This window comes from Oncorhynchus keta, chromosome 6 (assembly GCF_023373465.1).
Source record: "Oncorhynchus keta strain PuntledgeMale-10-30-2019 chromosome 6, Oket_V2, whole genome shotgun sequence".
Lineage (NCBI taxonomy): Eukaryota > Metazoa > Chordata > Actinopteri > Salmoniformes > Salmonidae > Oncorhynchus > Oncorhynchus keta.
In genome coordinates, this window is record NC_068426.1 from 34,797,144 (window position 1) to 34,821,225 (window position 24,082).

At 44.8% G+C, this 24,082-nt stretch overlaps 2 protein-coding genes across 41 annotated transcripts in view; both read right to left on the reverse strand.

The window, feature by feature from the left end:
- Positions 1–10,650, reverse strand: part of vcanb (versican b) — a 41,385-nt gene extending 30,735 nt beyond the window's left edge. For 12 of the 39 annotated variants that reach the window (XM_052521390.1, XM_052521395.1, XM_052521396.1 and 9 more), the window contains exons 1-6: positions 10,418–10,650; positions 5,256–5,327; positions 4,199–4,576; positions 2,857–3,031; positions 2,564–2,691; positions 2,163–2,456 (exon numbers count right to left, since the gene is read on the reverse strand). In XM_052521390.1, coding sequence (XP_052377350.1) covers positions 2,163–2,456; positions 2,564–2,691; positions 2,857–3,031; positions 4,199–4,576; positions 5,256–5,327; positions 10,418–10,436 — 1,066 coding nt within the window. In that variant the 5' untranslated portion in view covers positions 10,437–10,650. The remainder of the gene's footprint in view (positions 1–2,162; positions 2,457–2,563; positions 2,692–2,856; positions 3,032–4,198; positions 4,577–5,255; positions 5,328–10,417) is intronic. The other 27 variants (XM_052521373.1, XM_052521374.1, XM_052521379.1 and 24 more) reach the window with 8 other exon arrangements.
- A 331-nt stretch (positions 10,651–10,981) lies between these two features.
- Positions 10,982–24,082, reverse strand: part of xrcc4 (X-ray repair complementing defective repair in Chinese hamster cells 4) — a 36,817-nt gene continuing 23,716 nt past the window's right edge. For both annotated transcript variants that reach the window (XM_052521406.1, XM_052521407.1), the window contains one exon: positions 10,982–14,256. In XM_052521406.1, coding sequence (XP_052377366.1) covers positions 14,151–14,256 — 106 coding nt within the window. In that variant the 3' untranslated portion in view covers positions 10,982–14,150. The remainder of the gene's footprint in view (positions 14,257–24,082) is intronic.

A 24,082-nucleotide genomic window follows, 5' to 3' on the forward strand; every position in this document is an offset into this window, starting at 1 on the left:
GCAGAATGCAGTAAGATGGAGGGAGGAAGGAGAGGTTGCAGACTGCAGTAAGGTGGAGAGTAATGAGAGGTTGCAGACTGCAGTAAAGTAGAGAGTAATGAGAGGTTGCAAACTGCAGTAAGGTGGAGGGAGGAAGGAGAGGTTGCAGACTGCAGTAAAGTAGAGAGTAATGAGAGGTTGCAGACTGCAGTAAAGTAGAGAGTAATGAGAGGTTGCAGACTGCAGTTAGGGAATGGGAGGTTGGAGACTGCAGTAAGGCAGAGAGAGGGGAATGGGAGGTTGGAGACTGCAGTAAGGCAGAGAGAGGGGAATGGGAGGTTGGAGACTGCAGTAAGGCAGAGAGAGGGGAATGGGAGGTTGGAGACTGCAGTAAGGCAGAGAGAGGGGAATGGGAGGTTGGAGACTGCAGTAAGGCAGAGAGAGGGGAATGGGAGGTTGGAGACTGCAGTAAGGCAGAGAGAGGGGAATGGGAGGTTGGAGACTGCAGTAAGGCAGAGAGAGGAATGGGAGGTTGGAGACTGCAGTAAGGCAGAGAGAGGGGAATGGGAGGTTGGAGACTGCAGTAAGGCAGAGAGAGGAGAATGGGAGGTTGGAGACTGCAGTAAGGCAGAGAGAGGGGAATGGGAGGTTGGAGACTGCAGTAAGGCAGAGAGAGGGGAATGAGAGGTTGGAGACTGCAGTAAGGCAGAGAGAGGGGAATGGGAGGTTGGAGACTGCAGTAAGGCAGAGAGAGGAATGGGAGGTTGGAGACTGCAGTAAGGCAGAGAGAGGGGAATGGGAGGTTGGAGACTGCAGTAAGGCAGAGAGAGGGGAATGAGAGGTTGGAGACTGCAGTAAGGCAGAGAGAGGGGAATGGGAGGTTGGAGACTGCAGTAAGGCAGAGAGAGGAATGGGAGGTTGGAGACTGCAGTAAGGCAGAGAGAGGGGAATGGGAGGTTGGAGACTGCAGTAAGGCAGAGAGAGGGGAATGAGAGGTTGGAGACTGCAGTAAGGCAGAGAGAGGGGAATGGGAGGTTGGAGACTGCAGTAAGGCAGAGAGAGGAATGGGAGGTTGGAGACTGCAGTAAGGCAGAGAGGGGAATGGGAGGTTGGAGACTGCAGTAAGGCAGAGAGAGGAATGGGAGGTTGGAGACTGCAGTAAGGCAGAGAGAGGAATGGGAGGTTGGAGACTGCAGTAAGGCAGAGAGAGGAATGGGAGGTTGGAGACTGCAGTAAGGCAGAGAGAGGAATGGGAGGTTGCACACTTGCAGACTGCAATAAGGCAGGTAGAGGTTGGGGATGTAGGACACTCATAGACTGCAGTAAAGGAGAGGTGCAGGAGTTAGGGGAATGCAGTAATGCAGGGAGAGGAAGATGATGTATGGGTTAGAGATTGCAGTTAAGAATAAGGCAGGGAGTATGGGGTGATACAGTAAAGCAAGGAGCGGAAGGGAGTGGGTCTTTCCAGATGTAAAGTACATGCTTACTGTGCAAACAGATGTGTCCAACATGGTATCGCAATAAATGTCCTTTTAAAAGCTTTAAACGCTTGGTGGGCCAGATCCTAACAAATGCCTGTAACTTGAACCACAATACAAATCATGTCAACTGAAAATGAACATATAAAATGTAAAGTTTGTGTGTTGCTCAAGCAAGCATTCAGCCTTTTACTTGTAAACTAACAGTTTCACCTTAACCAGCCTCTCCATCCTCTTCTCTCTATCTCTAATCCTCTCTCTCTAACTCCCTCCCCTCTCCCTCTCTCCATCTCCCCCTTCCCCCCCCACACAACCCTTTCTCTGTCTCATAGATGTGCTCTGTCCCCGCAGGCTCGGTTGTTTAAACAACCCTCAGCAGGGAGTGAAAACAAGGTGAGAGTTCATCCTCACACAGGACGGGCCATAACTCATTGAGCCTGCGAGAAACCACATAAATATCCCTGATGCTACTCCGGCCTGCCAAGTCTGACCCCCTCCCTCCCCCTCCCTCCTTAAGAACATGTCTACTCTCTCCCCCCTTCTCACTACTTCTCTCTACCATATCTCAATATCTGGCTCCTCCTCTCGCTCTTCTTCCTCCCCATCCTCAATATCATCATTGTGATCACCATTGTCATCGCCGCCATAGTAGCAGCGACAGTAGCTTTAGCAACCATGGTGGTAGTAGCTTCACACAAGTCTTACCCTTGAAGCAGAACGCTCCATGTCTGTCAATAGGTTTGGGGAAGCCAGTCTGGTTGGGGAATCGGTACAGAGTCCGGACCCCCAGCAGCCCTCCTCCACACTGGGGCCTGGGGACCGAGATGGGGTAGCGGGCGCTCCCGTCTGACAGCCAGCCGTAGTCACAGCGATCCAGGCCTCCGCGCCACGCGGCGAACAGGTTGCCAGGGGAGGCGAGCACCGCCCCCTGGGTCTCGCACGCACGCTTAGCCTGGCGAAGGGTCAGCTTGTAACGGATAGGAGCATAGAACACCTCACCTGCAGGGGGAGAAGTGTGCACACTTTACCCAATGAGACACACGCTTTAACTCGCCATCAGGAAACACCAAACACTAAAACTCACTCATGCACACACCCTTTCTCACCGTGTAGTTTGTCTGCGTAACAGTAGACGTCGTAGGTCTCTTTAGGGTCTCTGAGCCCATACGTCCTGATCCCAGGCCTGTGCATCATATCGCCCATGCAACCAGGACGGGGCTTCGTGATTGGGTATCTACAGGGAAGAGAGAGAGGGCGGGAGCATGGGAAATGTAGTTTACCAGACATACTCTGACAGGGCCGGAGGTATCCTCGAGACGGGTACTAAACATATTGGGTTTCATCACCAGCCACAGCAGTTGAGAGCTGTGATGCTCATTAAGTAACACGCAAAACACACCTGACTGTCTGGTCGGCCACCCAGCCGGCGTCACACTGGTCCAGTCCGTCCTCGAAGGCGGCAGTCAGCTGTTTGGCCGTAGCGATGGTTGCCCCGGCCGCGCGGCACGCGCCAACGGCCCCGGGAAAGGAAAAGGTATAGCGGCTAGAAGCAGACCTGTAGTGGAACACCACACCTGGAGAGAGACAGAGACAGGAGGTCAGTGTGTGTGTGTGTTTGTGTGGTGAGTGCCTGTGTTGAGTATCGAGACGGTTACCGAAAGGACGCAACCAGCGAGCCCACTTTCACAAGCAATTTAGGAAAAAAACTGTCGCCCAGATCCACTTACTGCACAATAAGTGCATTCAAATAAGGAATCAGAGACGACCAAGTAACACGAGCATCAGACTGCAGATAGGACAGGGAAGAAGACTGCTCTGCGATACTTTAGCCCCTCTGACATCCTGGAACTGCCCGAGGATGTTCGCCAGGTGCAATCAGAACCCTGTTTTCCGAGTTCATAAGAGAGTTCGTTGTTTCTCCCTCCAGGAAACTGGCTCCAGTTGTAGAGTTCGCTGAATAGACTGACAAGCAGTCAAAAGAGTTGTTAGTCGGAGAGAGCTGTCTCTGGTTGTATCTACACACAGAGACTGTACCAACAGACCGTGGTACCGACAGACCGTTGTACCAACAGACCGTTGTTCATCTCTAATGCACACTATGTGACAATCTGGGCTATTCATGGGGGTTTCTCCTTATGAAAGATACCCAGCTTGAATGCCACACAGTAGTATACTGGTGGGGGGATAGTATACCCCCCACCATGAGCTACATAAGACAATGTACTGTAAAAGTTTTGATAGGGCGGAACATAGTTGCTAATCATTTGTAGAAGCCCAAACAGATCATATTGGACTAAAAGCACACGTAGGCATTTCAAACCTTGCTGACATTTGTGTACGAGAACACGCGTGGTCCTATTGCGCGCGGGAATGGTTGGAAACAGATTTCAATAACTCGGAGCTGATTTCTTAGTGGTTTGTGCAGTACTTTCATGTCCAACATTGAATTTGCACAGGACATTCGGGGTCTCAGTTGGGGAATCGCGACCTAAAGGCTCCCTTATGGAACAGCATGTCTGAGAGGGAAAGACACAAAGCAGGTCGAGACATTAGAGACTTTTACATGATTTATATCCACATTACCCAACAACTCCCGTAGCTGATGACAATGATGTCACACACACACACACACACACACACACACACACACACACTGATGGCACATGGACCGATGGACCCTTCCCAATAGACGAAATGTGTGCGCAGTGTGTGTGTCTACTACCATGTGTGTGTCCACTCACCGCTGACATTGAGATGAACAGTATCCTGGGTGTCCTCCATCTCATGCATGACCTCGCAGCGGTACAGCCCAGCATCGCTAGCCCTCAGGCTGGCAACGATCAGCGAGGCGTCGCCTAATGCCTGTGGGTGGTTGGGCACCGACACCCTGCCCTTGTACTCCTGCTCCACCTTGATCACTCCTCCCTGGGCCACCAGCACCACACGCTCCCCATCTTCCTCCAGCTTTGTCCACTTGATCCTCAGCTGGTCCTCTGGGCCCTGTGTGCTAGGGTTGTGGGTGGTGGGGGTGATGGAGAAGTGGCATGGTAGCACCACCCTGCCAGCCAGAGAGCCACTAGCCGGGGCAGCCTTCTCTACCTTCATCCTCCATGATGGATCTAGAGAGAGACAGAGGGTGTTACTATCTAGCCATGCTAGTAAGGCCAAAAATGGCTATATTATCAAAAAGCAAGTACATGAGCTTTGGGGTCAGGGCTAGGGGTAAGGTTGAGTGAGGGTCAAGGTGAGGGGTTAATATATTCAACTATGGAGTGAACGTGTAAAGTGAAATCAGGACTGAAGGCACAGAGGGTGGATGGGTTTAATTCAGGACACCAAATGACAGAACAAACAGATAGACAGGGCTGTACTGTATGTGATCCGGATAGCTTACAGTGTGATTAACTTGACCCCAGATGTAGGTAAGTGGAAGTGTGTTTGTGTGTGTGTGCGCATGTCAAGAGCACGGCTTTCTCAAACTCGGTCCCGGGGCCTCCCAGGGGTGCACGTTTAGTTTTTAGCCCAAGCACCACGCAGCTGATTCAAATAATTAAAACTTGACGATGAGTTGATTTATTTGAATAAGCTGTGTAGTGCTGGGGGACAAAAGGTGCACCTATTGGAGGCCCCAGGACCGAGTTTGAGAAACCCTTTTCCAGAGGACTGAGGGAAAATGGATGAAGCTGAGTGAATGCCTCGCTCCCTTTTCTGTGTGAAACCAATGACCTGTTCCCAGTTTATTAGACTCTGATCCAGAGTGAAACACACACACACACACACACACACAGCAAGACTCACCTTGTTCAGCGAACGCACGACAGAGAAACACAAGACAGAGCAGGTGCCTGAGATGCAACATCTCTACAAAACCTGTGGAACAAAAAACACACACTGAGTTCGTCACATCCAAATGGTCATGAATTCTATACCGGTATATACAGTATATATTACTTTAGCATGAACCATAAACGGTAGCGATTAAGGGGGAGAAGCCAGAGTGAGCCCTGAACCAGTGACTCTGTGATCACAGGGACAATTTCAGCCTCAGGGAAGTGGAGGCACATCATTCCCTGAGAATAGAGAAAGCTCAATTTGTGAGCACGCACGCGCACAAACACACACACACACACACACGAATAAACCCCTAGTATGACTCCAGGAGCCTATTGCATGACCCTGTTGGGAAAACTATGCAGTCAGTTTTTGCAAGTATTGGCCAAGTCTGAGGAAGTAACATATTGTAGGCCTATGTAGTGTTGTGGAAAACTCGATCCAAAGATTCAGAGACTAATTGAATTGTAGAACAGTGAATATTTCAATCAAGCAGCTGCAAGGTAGTTCCCTCTGTGATCGCAGTCCGGGAAGGAGCTCCAACAGTAAATGGCTCCATGTCCCTTATAGAGTGGGTGGTGATAATACAATCATATTGTCACACAATAGTCATTTTATACAAGCAACTGTTCCAGAACACAATGGCCTTGTGTTAGGATGCAGACATAACAGGAGTCTATGAAAGGCCTTGACAACACAGATGAACGGAGCATAATGCTTAAGAAGTTACAACAGCTCACCTCAATTCTGCCACAACAGTAGACATGGTTCTTGTTGTTTAGGCTTTCAGTGTTGAAATCCCTAGATACTAAACTTGCTTCAACCTTCAACCTTGCTTCAACATAAACGCAGAGCTAGGGAGCCATAGTTAGGGCAGGTTCCAGACATAAACAACATAATTTGCTTCGGCCCCAGGCCGCTAGGGGGCTCCGACCCAAAACAAAATATAAACAGTTGAAGTCGGAAGTTTACATACACCTTGGCCAAATACATTTAAACTCAGTTTTTCCACAATTCCTGACATTTAATCCAAGTAAGACTTCCCCGTCTTATGTCAGTGAGGATCACCACTTTATTTTAAGAAAGTGAAATGTCAGAATAATAGTAGAGAGAATGATTTATTTCATCTGTTATTTCTTTCATCAAATTCCCAGTGGGTCAGAAGTTTACATACACTCAATTAGTATTTGGTAGCATTGCTTTTAAATTGTTTAAATTGATCGAACATTTCAGGTAGCCTTGAACAAGCTTCCCAAAATAAGCTGGGTGAATTTTGCCCCATTCCTTCTGACAGAGCTGGTGTAACTGAGTCAAGGTTTGTTGACCTCCTTGCTCGCACACGCTTTTTATATAATAATAAAATAATAATATATGCCATTTAGCAGACGCTTTTATCCAAAGCGACTTACAGTAATGTGTGCATACATTCTACGTATGGGTGGTCCCGGGAATCGAACCCACTACCCTGGCGTTACAAGCGCCATGCTCTACCAACTGACCTCAAATTTGCGATAGGATTGAGGTCAGGGCTTTGTGATGGCCACTCCAATACCTTGACTTTGTTGTCCTTAAGCCATTTTGCCACGACATTGGAAGCATGCTTGGGGTCATTGTTCTTTTGGACCCATTTGCAACCAAGCTTCAACTTCCTGACTGATGTCTTGCGTTGTCGCTTCAACATATCCACATCATTTTCCTCCCACATGAAGCCAACTATTTTGTGAAGTGCACCAGTCCCTCCTGCAGCAAAGCACCCCCACAACATGATGCTGCCACCCCCGTGCTTCACTGTTGGGATGGTGTTCTTCAGCTTAAAAGCTTCCCCCTTTTTCTTCTAAACACGACAATGGTCATTATGGCCAAACAGTTTTATTTTTGTTTCATCAAACCAGAGGACATTTCTCCAAATAGTACAATCTTTGTCCCAATGTGCAGTTGAAAACCGTAGTCTGACTTTTTTTATAATGGTTTTAGAGCAGTGGCTTCTTCCTTGCTGGGCGGCCTTTCAGGTTATGTCAATATAGGACTCGTTTTACGGTGGATATAGATACTTTTGTACCCATTTCCTCCAGCATCTTCACAAGGTCCTTTGCTGTTGTTCTGGGATTGATTTGCACTTTTCGCACCAAAGTATGTGCATCTCTAGGAGACAGAACGCATCTCCTTCCTGAGCGGCATGATGGCTGCGTGGTCCCATGGTGTTTATACTTGCGCACTATTGTCTATTCAGATGTTCATGGTACCTTCAGGCGTTTGGAAATTTCTCCCAAGGACGAACCAGACTTTTGGAGGTCTACAATTTTTTTTTTAGGTCTTGGCAGATTTATTTTGATTTTCCCATGATATCAAGCAAAGAGGCACTGAGTTTGAAGGTAGGCCTTGAAATACATCCACAGGCACACCTCCAATTGACTCAAAGTATGTCAATTAGCCTATCAGAAGCTTCGAAAGCCATGACATAATTTTCTGGAATTTTCCAAGCTGTTTAAAGGCACAGTCAACTTAGGTTATGTAAACTTCTGACCCACTGGAATCGTGATACAGTGAATTCTAAGTGAAACAATCAGTCTGTAAACAATTGTTGGAAAAAGTACTTGTGTCACGCACAAAGTAGATGTCCTAACTGACTTTCCAAAACGATTGTTTGTTAACAATACATTTGTGAAGTGGTTGAAAAACGAGTTTTAATGATTTCAACCTAAGTGTATGTAAACTTCTGACTTCAACTGTATATAATTTTTTTAAGGAACTCAGTCGGGATCTCAACTTACTGTTTAGTTCAAATAGTAGAATACACAAGGTGTAAGTTAAACATTTGGTTGTGCATCAGCAGTTTTTCTCTTGTATTGTCGGTCACTGAGTTACTCAATTAGCCAAGTCAGCTAACAATTTTTTGCTTGGTAAGTTAGTCTAAGCAGCTACTTAAACTTGTAGTAATCATGACCAAATACGGACCACGCAGGGCACGTGCCCAGGGGCCCTGACCTCCAGGCGGCCCCCATTGATTTTGTTAGTCACTCTCACTCAAATATCATTAACATGGCATAAGTCATGTGTAGAAATGCAGGTAATTAACTTTAAAACTGCAAAAAAGTGTATCTCCACCCCATGGCAAAATTGGTATAACTGCAGGAAATTTGCTTTAAAAACAGCATCTGTGCCCTATGGCAAAACGAGTAGAATTCCATGAAATATGTTAATAAATAAAAAATGATGGGACGCTGCTTTGATTAAGGTGAGTAGTATTGTAACAATCAATGTAATGACACACTGTGACAACCGCGTCGACAAGCAGGGACAACATCAGTCCAGACACACACACCAGGCTAAAACTGGGGACGACTTCACTACAGACGTTCCCGCGCGCAATTGGACAGCTGCCTGTGACGCGCGCGCCACTCGAAGGCGTCCCCGAAGTCGAACAGATAAACTCGCTCGCCTCGCGCTCAGCCTCAGCAGCTGTGCTGACAGAGGACAGCTGATCACAGATAAGGTTATCTATGTGAGAACATAAATCAAACCTGGCCACCATAACACTGACATCTCTCTGGTGATAAATCACAGCAAGCAAAGCGTCAAACATGTCAATGAACAGATATCGATGTGAAACGGCAAATCGACTCGTATCCCTCTCTGATCGCAGTCCGGGAAGGAGCTCCAACAGTAAATGGCTCCATGTCCCTTATAGAGTGGGTGGTGATAATACAATCATATTGTCACACAATAGTCATTTTATACAAGCAACTGTTCCAGAACACAATGGCCTTGTGTTAGGATGCAGACATAACAGGAGTCTATGAAAGGCCTTGACAACACAGATGAATGGAGCATAATGCTTAAGAAGTTACAACAGCTCACCTCAATTCTGCCACAACAGTAGACATGGTTCTTGTTGTTTAGGCTTTCAGTGTTGAAAACCCTACATGCTAAACTTGCTTCAACCTACTCAATACAACAATGAAATGATTCAGTAAAACACAAACGGCAGAGCCAGGGAGCCATAGTCGGGGCAGGTTCCAGACATAAGTGACATAAGCGTTTGCTTCGACCCCTGGCCACTAGGGGGCCCCGACCCAAAACAAAATATATAAATTATTTTTTTAAGGAACTCAGTCGGGAGCTCAACTCACTGTTTAGTTTGAATAGTAGAATACACAAGGTGTAAGTTAAACATTTGTTTGTGCATCAGCAGTTTTTCTCTTGTGCTGTTAGTCACTGAGTTACTCAATTAGCCACGTCAGCTAACAATTTTTTGCTTGGTGAATTAGTCTATGCAGTTACTTAAACTTGTAGTAATCAGGGCCAAATACGGTCCCGCAAGGCACGTGCCCAGGGGCCCTGACCTCCAGAGGGCCCCCATTGATTTTATTTAGTCACTCTCACTCAAATATCATTAACATGGCGTAAGTCATGTGTAGAATTGCATGTAATTAACTTTAAAACTGTAAAAATGTATCTCCACCTCAAGGCAAAATGGGTATAATTGCAGGGAATGTGCTTTAAAACCGCATCTGTGCCCTATGGCGAAATGAGAAGAATTCCATGAAATATGTTATAAAGAAACAATGATGGGGCGCTAGAGAGTAGCATTGGAACAATCAATGAAACGACACACCGTGACAACCGCTTCGACAAGCAGGGACAACATCAGTCCAGCAGCTCCGTGGACACGGGATTAAGACACACACACCTGGCTGAAACTGGGGACGACTTTTACTACGGACGTTACCGTGCGCAACTGGACAGCTGCCTGTGACGCGCGCCACTCGGAGGCGTCCCCGAAGTTGAATCGATAAACTCGCTCGCCTCGCGCTCAGCCTCAGCAGCTGTGCTGACAAGGTTATTTGTGACCAGCTCATCGGTGATCAGCTGTCCTTTATCAGTGTGGGAACCTAAATCAACCTGGCCACCATAACACTGACATCTCTCTGGAGATAAATCACAGCAAGCAAAGCGTCAAACATGTCAATGAACAGATATCGATGTGAAACTGCAAATCGACTCGTAGGCTAAGCGACAGGAGTAAACCGCCTTTGAAAGGCATAATAAGACAAACCTTAGTATATGATAAAATACAATATGCCTACATAAAAATAAAAACAATTCAATGAACATTTATAATATCATACCTTGGGTCTTGATATCCATCAAGTAAGTATTCGATCTATTTTCCAAATAGCCCGGGTTCCAGTCCCAGAACAAGGTCCAGAAGAGTAGATTAGCGCACAGATGTTTTGGTCCCAGCTGTTATAGCGCTCTCTTTTCCTCTCTCTTTGGAGGGCAGTCTGCTCGGTCATCAACTAGGAGTCTCCTCCACTCTGCCTCCGTTGCAAGTTCAAATCCTTCTCACACCCGCTACTATTATCTGTCACCAGCAAGAGGAGGGGCACACGTCCTACACCCCAATGTTGATACCGCCCCGTATCAGAAAACACACAGAGAGAGAGAGAGAGAGAGAGAGAGAGAGAGGTGGAAACTGAGCTGCACTTCCTAACCTCCTGCCAAACGTATGACCATAATAGAGAGAGAGAGACATTTCCCTCAGATTACACAGACCCACAAAGAATTCGAAAACAAACCCAATATCGATACATTCCCATATCTATTCGGTGAAATCTCAGTGTTCCATCACAGAAGCAAGATGTGTGATCTGTTGCCACAAGAAAAGAGCAACCAGTTAAGAACAAACACCATTGTAAATACAACCCATATTTCTGTTTATTTATCTTCCCTTTTGTACTTTTAACTATTTGCACATATGGCATTTGAAATGTCTTTATTCTTTTGGAACCTTTGTGAGTGTAATGTTTACAATACATTTTTATTGTTTATTTCTCTTCTGTTTATTATCTACTTCACTTGCTTTGGCAATGTAAACATATGTTTCCCATGACAATAAAGCCCTTCAATTGAATTGAGAGAGAGAGGAGAGAGACGCCCCAATTTATGCTCTATAATGACTCAGTAGGTCGCTGGCGGAATCCCAAACTCCGGGAATAATTTCACAATGTTTTCAATGTCTTCCGGGATGCGATATAAGACATGTGTAGCTTTAACATACACATTATGTGCGTAGAGTAGCCAGAACCGATCATTACCGTACCACAGTTAACATACTAAAGACCACAACAACGTTTGTTATACTTCATGTTGTTAACCTACGTTGTTATTACACTTTACTCGCGTTTCATATACATAAAGAACCAACACTTCTCTTCATCATACTAAAAACAGCACAAAGACTGATCTTTACACAGTTAATGTTTTGTCCATATCGAGTACAAAAAGATCCCCTTTGTTACATCATTATAAATGATTATGAATGGTGCACTACAAAAAAATATATATGTCTAATTCCCTTCTCTCAATATAACGGTCTCCTTGACTTCCTCTGTGTAGTAGTGGGCTGAGCTGAGTAGTGACAGTGATAGAGAAGGACACGGGAGGGAGTGGTGAAGGATTAACAGCGAGATGGAGGCTAGAGAAGAGCGGGAAGTAATACTGGTAGAGGAAGGGTGGCTGCGCAGAGGTGTTGAGCTAGGTATTCAGGCTTTTGTTCCAGCCTTCTTAGAACCCGATGCGACATGTCAAGGTCCTGGTGGTCCTTAGGTTAGGTAGAGGAAGGGGTAGGACGCGAGCCAGGACCTTGACATGCTCAGTCAGGTTCTAGCAAGGCTGATTAGTAGAACCAGGTGTTGGCCACCCCTGTGTAGAGGGATAGAGAGACTGAAGCAACCCACTGGGAACACATGTTTCAACGTCATTTGTCAACCTATTGCGGACGTGGAATCCACGTGGAAAGCACATTTGGATTTTCTAAAAGTAAACTAATAATAATAATAATGCGATGAATCCGCATTTCAACAAGCATTGCAAACATTGAAATTAGGATAAAGATTAAACTTAAATACTAACCCGACGTACAATATAATTTCAACATAATCATCAGAACTTTGTAAATGTTGAAATTGTGTTGAAAACTCCACATAGAAACGGTAAAAATCTTTTTCATCCTATATTTGTTGTTTCAATGTTGAGAGTAAAATGGAATGTTTGAATCAAAGTCAACGTTTCAACATCATGCCATCAACCTAAATAAAGAGGTAAACTACATTACCAAAAGTATGTGGACACCTGCTCGTCGAACATCTCATTCCAAAATCATCAGCATTAATATGGAGTTGGTCCCCCTTTGCTGCTATATGTTGGAACATTGCTGTTGGGGACTTGCTTCCATTCAGCTACAGGAGCATTAGTGAAGTCGGGCACTGATGTTGGGCGATTAGGCCAATTGGACTCTAGGAGTGTTTCCACTGCTCCCAGAGTCCAATGGCAGCGAGCTTTACACCATTCCAGCATACACTTGGCATTGCGCATGGTGATCTTAGGCTTGTGTGTTGCTGCTCGGCCATGGAAACCCAGACGATTTTTACGCGCTACGCGGTTCAGCACTTGCCAGTCCTGTTCTGCGAGCTTGTGTGGCCTACCACTTCTCAGCTGAGCCGATGTTGCTCCTAGACGTTTCCACTTCACAATAACAGCACCTACAGTTGACCGGGGCAGCTCTAGCAGGGCCAAAACTTGACGAACTGGCTTGTTGGAAAGGTGGCACCCAATGATTGAGCTCTTCAGTAAGGCAATTCTACTGACAATGTTTGTCTATGGAGATTACATGGCTGTGTGCTCATTTTATAAACCAGTCAGCAACGGGTGTGGCTGAAATAGCCAAATCCACGAATTTGAAGGGGTGTCCACATCCTTTTGTATATATAGTGTATATTGAAATAAAATGTGAAGCCACTCCAACAATTCCTGCCTGAACAGCGACTCCTACAGGTATATGAGGGGTAATGCACTTCAGTGAGAATGAGTCTATCATCTAGTTGCCTACCTCCATGTATCCTACTTAGCTTTGGAAACAAGCTTGTATATGCTGAGCCATCACAAAGTTAGACATCGATCAACTTTCATACTCATCTGCGTAGACTACCATTGAATCGTTGAAAGTAACTCCTCTGACAATAGCTGTACACTAAAATAAATAATTAGAAAAATATATGTTGATTAAATTGTACAATTGTAAGGCAACCAGCTGCAATAGGATTGCGAGCTTGCCAAAACATTTTTACAAAACACATTTTCTGTCCGTTTGCCAAAATAATATGTAAAAAATGCTTTGTGCTTTCAACGACATACTCTCGCAGAGTTGTCTCCATCGTTTCCTTGGAGCTGGCGTGCTCGGTGCCCTCCTGGCAAAGCTTTTCCAATTCAGCGTCACATTGCGGTTTATCAACGCACCTACACATACTGCGGACAAGTTTGACACCGGTGTGCAGGTAACTTGTTCGGAGGGTCGAAGAGCCCCCCCCCCATGAATATAAAATGTTCCCTCGGTCATGTCCTCCTCGAGCCGGGCCTGGATGGTTACCTTACAATTGTACGCTGAATATATATATTTATTTCTTTCTTTTACAGTGTATGTGAAAGTACATTCCGACTTACGTTAGATTTATGTATGCAGAGTGAAACTAGGTATACTATCCATAGTTGATTGGATCTTTGTCATTTTAAAATTAGTTACCATCATCACCATAAATAGGATGCCAAATTCATGATATTAATAATACACTTTTACATTTGGATCTGTAAGGTGGAAGGAATAGGATGGAAGCTCCATCACCGCACTGTTTACACCTATCCAAATCTTTCAGATCTCCAAACATCGAAGGGGTTAATTAGGGGAAGGGGTTCTAAGAGAGTTAGGACTGGCTGATAGAGTGACAGACGAAAGTGATAGAGGGAGAGAGAGATGAAAGGAGTGAGGGAGGGAAAGAATTTGATTGACGAGTGAGTGGTTAGAACTCAGATGTCCTCAAACAGGTCCTCAGCATCAGGAATGACATCACTAGAATGCTGGGGAGCCTGGTCCTTATTGGCTGCTGCTCTGGATGATGGCAGGGGGTCCCTCCTGGCCAATGAAACAAACAAAAATGTCAGTCTAATCCAAGCAGGAAAGCAATGACTGTTGCTGACTGTACTGATTATTACATGTATTGCGTTGGGGTGTGCGCAAGGTTTTCTTTTCTAACTAATGGCTGTCTACCTGTATGGAAAACCACATTGAATGCATACCCCTGACATTCAAACCAAGGGCTGTCTGCACTTTTCGACACATAAGTGCACACACAAGCACACACACACCATACAGACAGAGGAGAGAAGAGCCCTATACTATGAATCAGGTTTGAAGAGTTAGCGAGGTAACTTTGGTCAAGTCTAGGTTCAACTCGGGATAACTGGTACCATGAAAGTGGCTGACTTTTTAGCCAGTTAAAAGTATTTGGCAACAAATGTTTCAGAACTTACCTTCTCCGGGCTAACTCCATTTATACCGAATGAAGTGTCTAAGCTGCGGGTTGAGGACCAATGAAATCAGATACCCTCCCTCTTGCAAAGATTGCTTTTAGGAGACCGATTAATGGAATATTTAATCAAATGTTTTTGTGTGTATCACTATTTTTAATGTCTATAACAAAACACATTTAGTAATGACAGCATTTGCTTTCCAAACAATGTTTTTCGTGCGTATTTAGAGGCAAATTAACAGCCGCAACCAACCATAGACATACAGTGCATTCGGAAAGTGTTCAGACCCATTAACTTTTCCCCACATCGTTACATTACAACCTTACTCTAAAATGGATAGAATAGTTTTTTCCCCTCATCAATCTACACACAATACTCCATAATGACAGAGCAAAAACTCTAGTAGGGTTGCAGAGGGAGGGTATATTACTGGTAACGTTTTCAAAAGTTTGCCAGTAAACTTTAAGCATTTTGGTCACTTTTAAGTCATTTTGTGGCCTTTTGGAGAATTTCAGATGATCACAGCAGTCTAATTATCTCCGGCCATATCACATATAAAATATATAAAATAATCATATAAGACGATATTAAAATAAAAAAATAGATGGGCAAAGCTGTCAAACGTGATGCTAAATATAAACCATCAACTTAGTGAATAACATTGGTGTTTAATATGAGGGTTTCAACATTAAAAAAACTAAAAAACATGTACACACTTATTTGACTATGTCAATATGTTTTTTTTATTGTAAATGTTTCGGAGTCAAACTGGTGGCAGTTGTGAAAATAATCTATAGTTGGAAGAGTTGCAGAGAAAAATGAGAAAAAAAATGATCCATTGTTGATTAGATACATTTTTCAATCACTTGGCCATTTCCTCTTGAACCTTATGGTCTTTCTACTAGAAACTCATGGACAGATATAAAACATTTATACAGTATATTAATACGTTATTCTAAAGTGAAGTATAAATTACCATGGTTACCATAGATTGCCTGCTACTACCAAAAGTTCCAGTGACTTTAGCAAATTATCAGTAGTTTTGCAAGTTGCCTGGAGGCAACACCCACAGGGAGATATTGATTCCATTATAGAGTGCATGCAGGCAGGCGCACACCACACCAACACAACCCATTACCATTCTTACCCCGAATGTTCAAACAGCACCTGTAAACCATTTACACACTCCGAGCTCTCTCCTTTGTGGAAACAGTTTGTCAATAGTTGGGAGCAGGTTTTGCAGTGCTGTGTGTGCGCCGGCGCATCTTTGAGCTGAGTCACTTCACTGTAACACACTACAGTAACTGCTAATAAGTAAACAGGTTTGATACTACACACCGCTTTAACAGAGCTATTGGTCATATGCCGAACTGACAGCAGACACTTGTAACACATTAAAGGGACACATCGGGATTTATCTACTTCCCCAGATTCAGATGAACTTGTGCGTACCATTTTTATGTCTCTGTGTCCAGTATGAAGATGGGAGGTAGTTTTGCGAGCCAATGATAACTAGCGTTAGCGCAACGACTGGACGTCTATGGGAATCTGCTACCTTGCTGGAAGTCTATGGGAATCTGCTAGCAGATAAGCATAGATAAGCATAGACTTAACGCTTGTTAGCAATTTGCCCTGGCGCTAGTTAGAAACTTCCTTCAAAACTGCACACGCAGACATAAAAATGATATCTACGAGTTCATCGGACTCTGGATAAGTAGATAAAGGGCCTCATTGCCAAAATCCTGAGGTATCCCTTTAACACGATTAACTCACGTCCTTCCACCCTCCAGCAGTCCACTCGTTAAACACAGCCGCAATATTAATGAGGGCTAACAGTGCAGACAGAACTGGCACTGTCACAATTGTGTGTGTGTGTGTGTAGATGAAATCAGCAGTCTTGATTTCTTCCCTACTGAAAGTACAGAAGGAGGGAGCGAAATATAACCATGGCTACAGCGCAGTCAGCGCTTCACTATGCAGACGGAAAAGGTAAAACAGAGGGAGAGAAAGAATAAAGTAGGTGGCTGGTGAGTTCTCTTTCCTCAGGTGCATTCACTTTGAGGAGCTCCATTTGACCTCACCCAATTGCTCCTAGTAAATAATCTCATTAACAAAAGGCTCACCTCTGACCTTTAGCCTCTGACTGACAGGCCACCTGTGTGAGTGTGGTGTATGCAGAGAGCAAAGCCATCCAACTTGTTTTCAATCATTATCACCAATATGAGAAAATAGTTACACCCATGGACAACACACACACACACACACACACACACACACACACACACACACACACACACACACACACACACACACACACACACACACACACACACACACACACACACACACACACACACACACGGTCCTGTGACATACCAGGAACCTTACCCCCATCCCCAAGGTTAATGTTTCTGTATGAAACAGAAGGTAGAGCTGACTGATGTAAACACAGATTCCTGTCTCTGAACCTCAGATGGAGAAGGTTAGTGTGTGTGTGCGTCAGTCTTTAATAGTTTGTGCCAAGTATTGTTTACAAACCCACGCAAACCAGCACCATGCAGCCACACACACACACAAACACGAGTACACACGAGCAAACACATAGCGCTGTGTCAATACCTTGTCTTGTACTGATTATCAGTGCTGATGGTTTACAGGGCTTGTACGTGTGTACGTGTGTACGTGTGTGTGTGTGTTTGGGAACTGCAGTATAATCTAGACCAGAGAGGGTTAGTTTGTCATGGGAAAAATCAGCCGAGGCACAGCAGAACAGTAAACGGACAGACCCACATTCTCTACAACTCAAGCCCCACTGAGTATGACACCTTTTACACCGAGAAATGACACAACATGCAACAATTTCAAAAGACTGTACTGAGTTACAGTTCATATAAGGAAATCAGTCAATTGAAATAAATTCAGTCGGCCCTAATCTATGGATTTCACATGAACAGGAATACAGAAATGCATCTGTTGGTCACAGATACCTTAAAAAAAAGGTTGGGGCGTGAATCAGAAAACCAGTCAGTATCTGGGGGACACCATTTGCCTCATGCAGCGCAACACATCTCCGCCACATAGAGTTGATCAGGCTGTTGACTGTGGCCTGTGGAATGTTGTCCCACTCCTCTCGCGCGAAGTTGCTGGATATTGGTGGGAACTGGAACACACTGTCATACACGTCGATCCAGAACATCCCAAACATGTTCAATAGGTGACATGTCTGGTGAGTACTCAGGCTGGGATATTTTCAGCTTCCAGGATTTGTGTACAGATCCTTGCGACATGGGGCCGTGCATTATCATGCTGAAACAGGAGGTGATGGGCGGTGGATGAATGGCACAACAATGGACCTCAGGATCTCGCCACGGTATCTCTGTGCATTCAAATTGCCATCGATAAAATGCAATTGTGTTTCGTTGTCCGTAGCTTATTCCTGCCCATACCATAATGCCACCGACACCATGGGTGACTACTTCCACAATGTTGACCTCAGCAAACCGCTCACCCACACTCGTCTCAGACCATCCCGCAGGTGAAGAAGCTGACGCTGTTTAATTAGACTATTGATATACAACACCTGTCAGGTGGATGGGTTGTCATGGCAAAGGAGAAAAGCTCAGTAACCGGGATGTAAACCAATTTGCGCAAAACATTTGAGAGAAATACACTTTTTGTGCGGATGGAACATTTCTGGGATCTTTTATTTTTGCTCATATTGTGTTTACATTTTTGCCCAGTATAAGACTTTCTCGAATCAAAGCCCCTACTGGACTGTCAGTCTGTGTTTCCTTAGCTTAACCCAGAATCTTCTCTTAAATATCCAATGCCCCCACAATACTTTATTAAAATCAACAGACATGTGATCTGATATTTAGACCACACTGTGCTTGTATATCAACAACCAACAAGAACACAGAGAAATAAACAACAGCTTTCAGAACAAAGCGCAGCAGTTAAAACATGGCTTCGGGTCTTATTGTGCCAAGAGTTAGTTCTCCTGCAGCTGACGTATAGCACAGTACTAATCTTCCCTTGACCAGCTGGACCGCCTGAAGCTACCTGGTGTGATTCTTGATTGATATTGACATTGTACTGCATAGTAGAGAAGAGTTTGCAAGTAAGCATTTCACTTTACCGAGCGCACGTGATCAATACACTGATTTGATGTGTGTGTGTGTGTGTGTGTGTGTGTGTGTGTGTGTGTGTGTGTGTGTGTGTGTGTGTGTGTGTGTGTGTGTGTATGCATGTGTGTGTGTGTGTGTGTGTGTGTGTGTGTGTGTGTGCCAGCATGTGTGTGCGTTTTAGTCTAAAACACAATTAGCAGCACCATAAAGCCAGAGAGCCTGCAGGAGAGCAGTGGCATTTTAACACTAATAAAGTGAGTTGCAGTGTAGATGTGATAGGGCCGGAGGGTGGCCAGCTGTGGTGTTTTCCACAGGTTGTCCTCAAGCACACTGCAGGAGTGGAAAATGTGAGGTCAGCTGGTTGGGTAAGTTCAGGAACGGCCGAGTGGGCAGCTACAACATGGAGAGACTATGGGCCAACAAATATACTGTTTCGTTCTGTTGAATCTCCTCTCTTTCTCCTCTACTCCCTTCTCTTGTCCTTTTCTTTGGATTCCTCATGTCTAACTCAATAGCTAGGTTTTCATCCAATTGGCGACAGATTTTCATGTGAATATTCTCAAATCTGCATCAAAAAAAGTGAATTTTCCCACCAGAGATACGTTTCCCTCACATGTACTTGTTACAGTTTAAAGGCTGTGAGTGATGACAGTGTACATAAAACACCTTTTGGCGGTTAAACTCCCATGTAACCAATAAAAAAATCCAAGTTAAATGGTTTTCCATCGCATTTAAAAAAATAAAAACTCTACTGATGGTTCTCACAAAAATATATAGCGTGTGCAAACTCTAGTTTTGGCATGTGCAGTGTTGCTTAGAGCACACATATAGCCTACATGATGAGATTATTGTTATGGACAAAAGAGAGAGATTATAGAAAAAAATATATACTCACATCAAAAGGTTGGACGGAAACCCTGGTTACGGTTAGAAAAAAGTATGGTACAAAACAAACATCAGGTACTATAACCCTAACCCTATAAATTAAAAATGGCTCATTTCAGTGCACTCAATTAGCAAACTTGCTCAGAGATCAAATTACACTACCGTTCAACAGTTCGGGCTCACTAAGAAATGTTTTTTGAAAGAAAGGCACATTTTTTTGTCAATTAAAATAACATCAAATTGATAAGAAATAAAGTGTACACATTGTTAATGTTGTAAATGACTACTGTAGCTGGAAATGGCAGATTTAATTATGGAAGATCTACAGAGATGTACAGAGGCCCATTTACCAGCAACCATCACTTCTGTGTTCCAATGGCTCGTGCGAAGCTGTGTACTAATCCTTTCACAGAACAGCACAAACTGTCTCTAACCAGAATAGAAAGAGGAGTGGGAGGCCCCGGTGCACAACTGAGCAAGAGGACAAGTACACCAGAGTGTCTAGTTTGAGAAACAGACACCTCACAAGTCCTCAACTGGCAGCTTCATTAAATAGTACTCGCAAAACACCAGTCACAATGTCAACAGTGAAGAGGCGACTCTGGGATGCTGGCCTTCTTGGCAGAGTCACAAAGAAAAAGCCATATCTCAGACTGGCCAATAAAAAGAAAAGATTAAGATGGGCAAAAGAACACAGACACTGGACAGAGGAACTCTGCCTAGAAGGCCAGCATCCCGGAGTCACCTCTTCGCTTTTGACGTTGAGATTGGTGTTTATTGCGGGTACTATAAAATTAATTGAGGATTGGTGAGGAATCCATTTCTCAAACTAGACACTAATGTACTTGTCCTCTGGCTCAGTTGGGCTCCAGGACCTCCCACTCTTTCTATTCTGGTTAGAACCAGTTTGTGCTGTTCTGTGAAGGGAGTAGTACACAGTGTTGTACGAGATCTTCAGTTTCTTGGCAATTTCTCGCATTGGAATAGCCGTCATTTCTCAGAACAAGAATAGACCAACAAGTTCCAGAAGAAAGTTCTTTGTTTCTGGCAATTTTGAGCCTGTAATTGAACCCACAAATGCTGATGCTCCAGATACCAAATCAAATCACATTTTATTTGTCACATACACGTGGTTAGCAGATGTTAATGCGAGTGTAGCGAAATGCTTGTGCTTCTAGTTCCGACAATACAGTAATAACCAACGAGTAATCTAACCTAACAATTCCACAACAACTACCTTATACACACAGTGTAAAGGAATGAAAGAACATGTACATACAAATATATCAATGAGTGATGGTACAGAACGGCATAGGCAAGATGCAGTAGATGGTATCGAGTACAGTATATACATATGAGATGATTAATGTAAGCTATGTAAACATATAAAAGTGGCATTGTTTAAAGTGGATAGTGATACATGTATTACATCAAGATGGCAAGATGCAGTAGATGGTACAGAGTACAGTATATACATATGAGATGAGTAATGTAGGGTATGTAAAGTGGCTAGTGAAAAAATGTTTACATCCATTTTTACATTATTAAAGTGGCTGGAGTTGAGTCCGTATGTTGGCAGCAGCCACTCAATGTTAGTGGTGGCTGTTTAACAGTCTGATGGCCTTGAGATAGAAGCTGTTTTTCAGTCTCTCGGTCCCTGCTTTGATGCACCTGTACTGACCTCGCCTTCTGGATGATAGCCGGGTGAACAGGCAGTGACTCGGGTGGTTGTTGTCCTTGATGATCTTTATGGCCTTCCTGTGACATCGGGTGGTGTAGGTGTCCTGGAGGGCAGGTAGTTTGCCCCCGGTGATGCGCTGTGCAGACGTCACTACCCTCTGGAGAGCCTTACGGTTGTGGGCGGAGCAGTTGCCGTACCAGGCGGTGACACAGCCCGACAGGATGCTCTCGATTGTGCATCTGTGAACGTTTGTGAGTGCTTTTGGTGACAAGACACTGCGCTGCTGCGCCTTCTTCACAACGCTGTCTGTGTGGGTGGACCAATCCAGTTTGTCCGTGATGTGTACGCCGAGAACTTAAAACTTTCCACCTTCTCCACTACTGTCCCGTCGATGTGGATAGGGGGGTGCTGCTGTTTCCTGAAGTCCACGATCATCTCCTTTGTTTTGTTGACATTGAGTGTGAGGTTATTTTCCTGACACCACACTCGGAGGGCCCTCACCTCCTCCCTGTAGGCCGTCTCGTCGTTGTTGGTAATCAAGCCTACCACTGTAGTGTCGTCTGCAAACTTGATGATTGAGTTGGAGGCATGCATGGCCACGCAGTCATGGGTGAACAGGGAGTACAGGAGAGGGCTCAGAACGCACCCTTGTGGGGTCCCAGTGTTGAGGATCAGAGGGGTGGAGATTCTGTTACCTACTCTCACCACCTTTGGGTGGCCCGTCAGGAAGTCCAGTATCTAGTTGCACAGGGCGGGGTCGAGACCCAGGGTCTCGAGCTTGATGATGAGTTTGGAGGGTACTATGGTGTTAAATGCTGAGCTGTAGTTGATGAACAGCATTCTCACATAGGTATTCCTCTTGTCCAGATGGGTTAGGGCAGTGTGCAGTGTGGTTGCGATTGCGTCGTCTGTGGACCTGTTGTGGCGGTAAGCAAATTGGAGTGGGTCTAGGGTGTCAGGTAGGGTGGAGGTGATATGGTCCTTGACTAGTCTCTCAAAGCACTTCATGATGACGGAAGTGAGTGCTACGGGGCGGTAGTCGTTTAGCTCAGTTACCTTAGCTTTCTTGGGAACAGGAACAATGGTGGCCCTCTTGAAGCATGTGGGAACAGCAGACTGGGATAAGGATTGATTGAATAGGTCCGTAAACACACCAGCCAGCTGGTCTGTGCATGCTCTGATGACGCGGCTGGGGATGCCGTCTGGGCCTGCAGCCTTGCGAGGGTTAACACGTTTAAATGGTTTACTGACGTCGGCTGCAGTGAAGGAGAGTCCTCAGGTTTTGGTAGCGGGCCGTGTCAGTTGCACTATATTGTCCTCAAAGCGAGCAAAGAAGTTGTTTAGTCTGTCTGGGAGCAAGAGATCCTGGTCTGGAACGGGGCTGATTTTCTTTTTGTAATCCTTGATTGACAAATGCTCTCCATCCAACCTCACTGAGCTCGAGCTGTTTTGCAAGGAGGAATGGGAAAACATTTCAGTCTCTCGATGTGCAAAACTGATAGAGACATACCCCAAGCGACTTACAGCTGTAATCGCAGCAAAAGGTGGCACTACAAAGTATTATCTTAAGGGGGCTGAATAATTTTGCATGCCCAATTTTTCAGTTTTTGATTTGTTAAAAAAGTTTGAAATATCCAATAAATGTCGTTCCACTTCATGATTGTGTCCCACTTGTTGTTGATTCTTCACAAAAAAAATACAGTTTTATATCTTTATGTTTGAAGCCTGAAATGTGGCAAAAGGTCGCAAAGTTCAAGGGGGCCGAATACTTTCGCAAGGCACTGTATCCCAGTCCACGTGATCGAAGCAATCTTGAAGCGTATAATCAGATTGGTCGGACCAGCGTTGAACAGACCTGAGCGCGGGAGCTTCCTGTTTTAGTTTCTGTCTTTAAGCACGGTCGTGGTCAGCTTTTCCAAAAGGAGGGCGGGGGAGGGCCTTATATGCGTCGCGGAAGTTAGAATAACAATGATCAAGGGTTTTACCTGCCCTGGTTGCACAATCGATATGCTGATAGAATTTAGGGAGTCTTGTTTTCAGATTAGCCTTGTTAAAATCCCCAGCTACAATCAATGCAGCCTCGGGATATGTGGTTCCCAGTTTACATAGAGTCAAATGAAGTTTATTCAGGGCCATCGATGTCTGCTTGGGGGGAATATATATGGCTGTGATTATAATCGAAGAGAATTCTCTTGGTAGATAATGCGGTCGGCATTTGATTGTGAGGAATTCTAAGTCAGGTGAAAATAAGTACTTGACTTCCTGTATGTTGTTATGATCACACATCTCATTAATCATAAGGCATACCCCTCCGCCTTCTTACCAGAAAGATACTTGTTTCTGTCAGCTGGCTCTACCGACTCCGATAGCGTGTCTCGAGTGAGCCATGTTTCCGTGAAGCAATGAACATTACAGTCTCTTATGTCTCTCTGGAATGCTACCCTTGCTCGGATTTCATCTACCTTGTTGTCAAGAGACTGGACATTGGTGAGTTGTATACTTGGGAGCGGCACGCAATGTGCCCGTCTCCGGAGCCTGACCAGAAGACCGCTTCGCCAGCCCCTTTTATGGTGTCGTTGTTTTGGTTCGCCGGCTGGGATCCGATCCATTGTCCAGGGTGGTAGGCAAAACAGAGGATCCACGTCGGGAAAATCATATTCTTTGTCGTAATATTGGTGAGTTAACGTTGCTCTTATATCCAATAGTTCCTCCCGACTGTATGTAATAAAACCTAA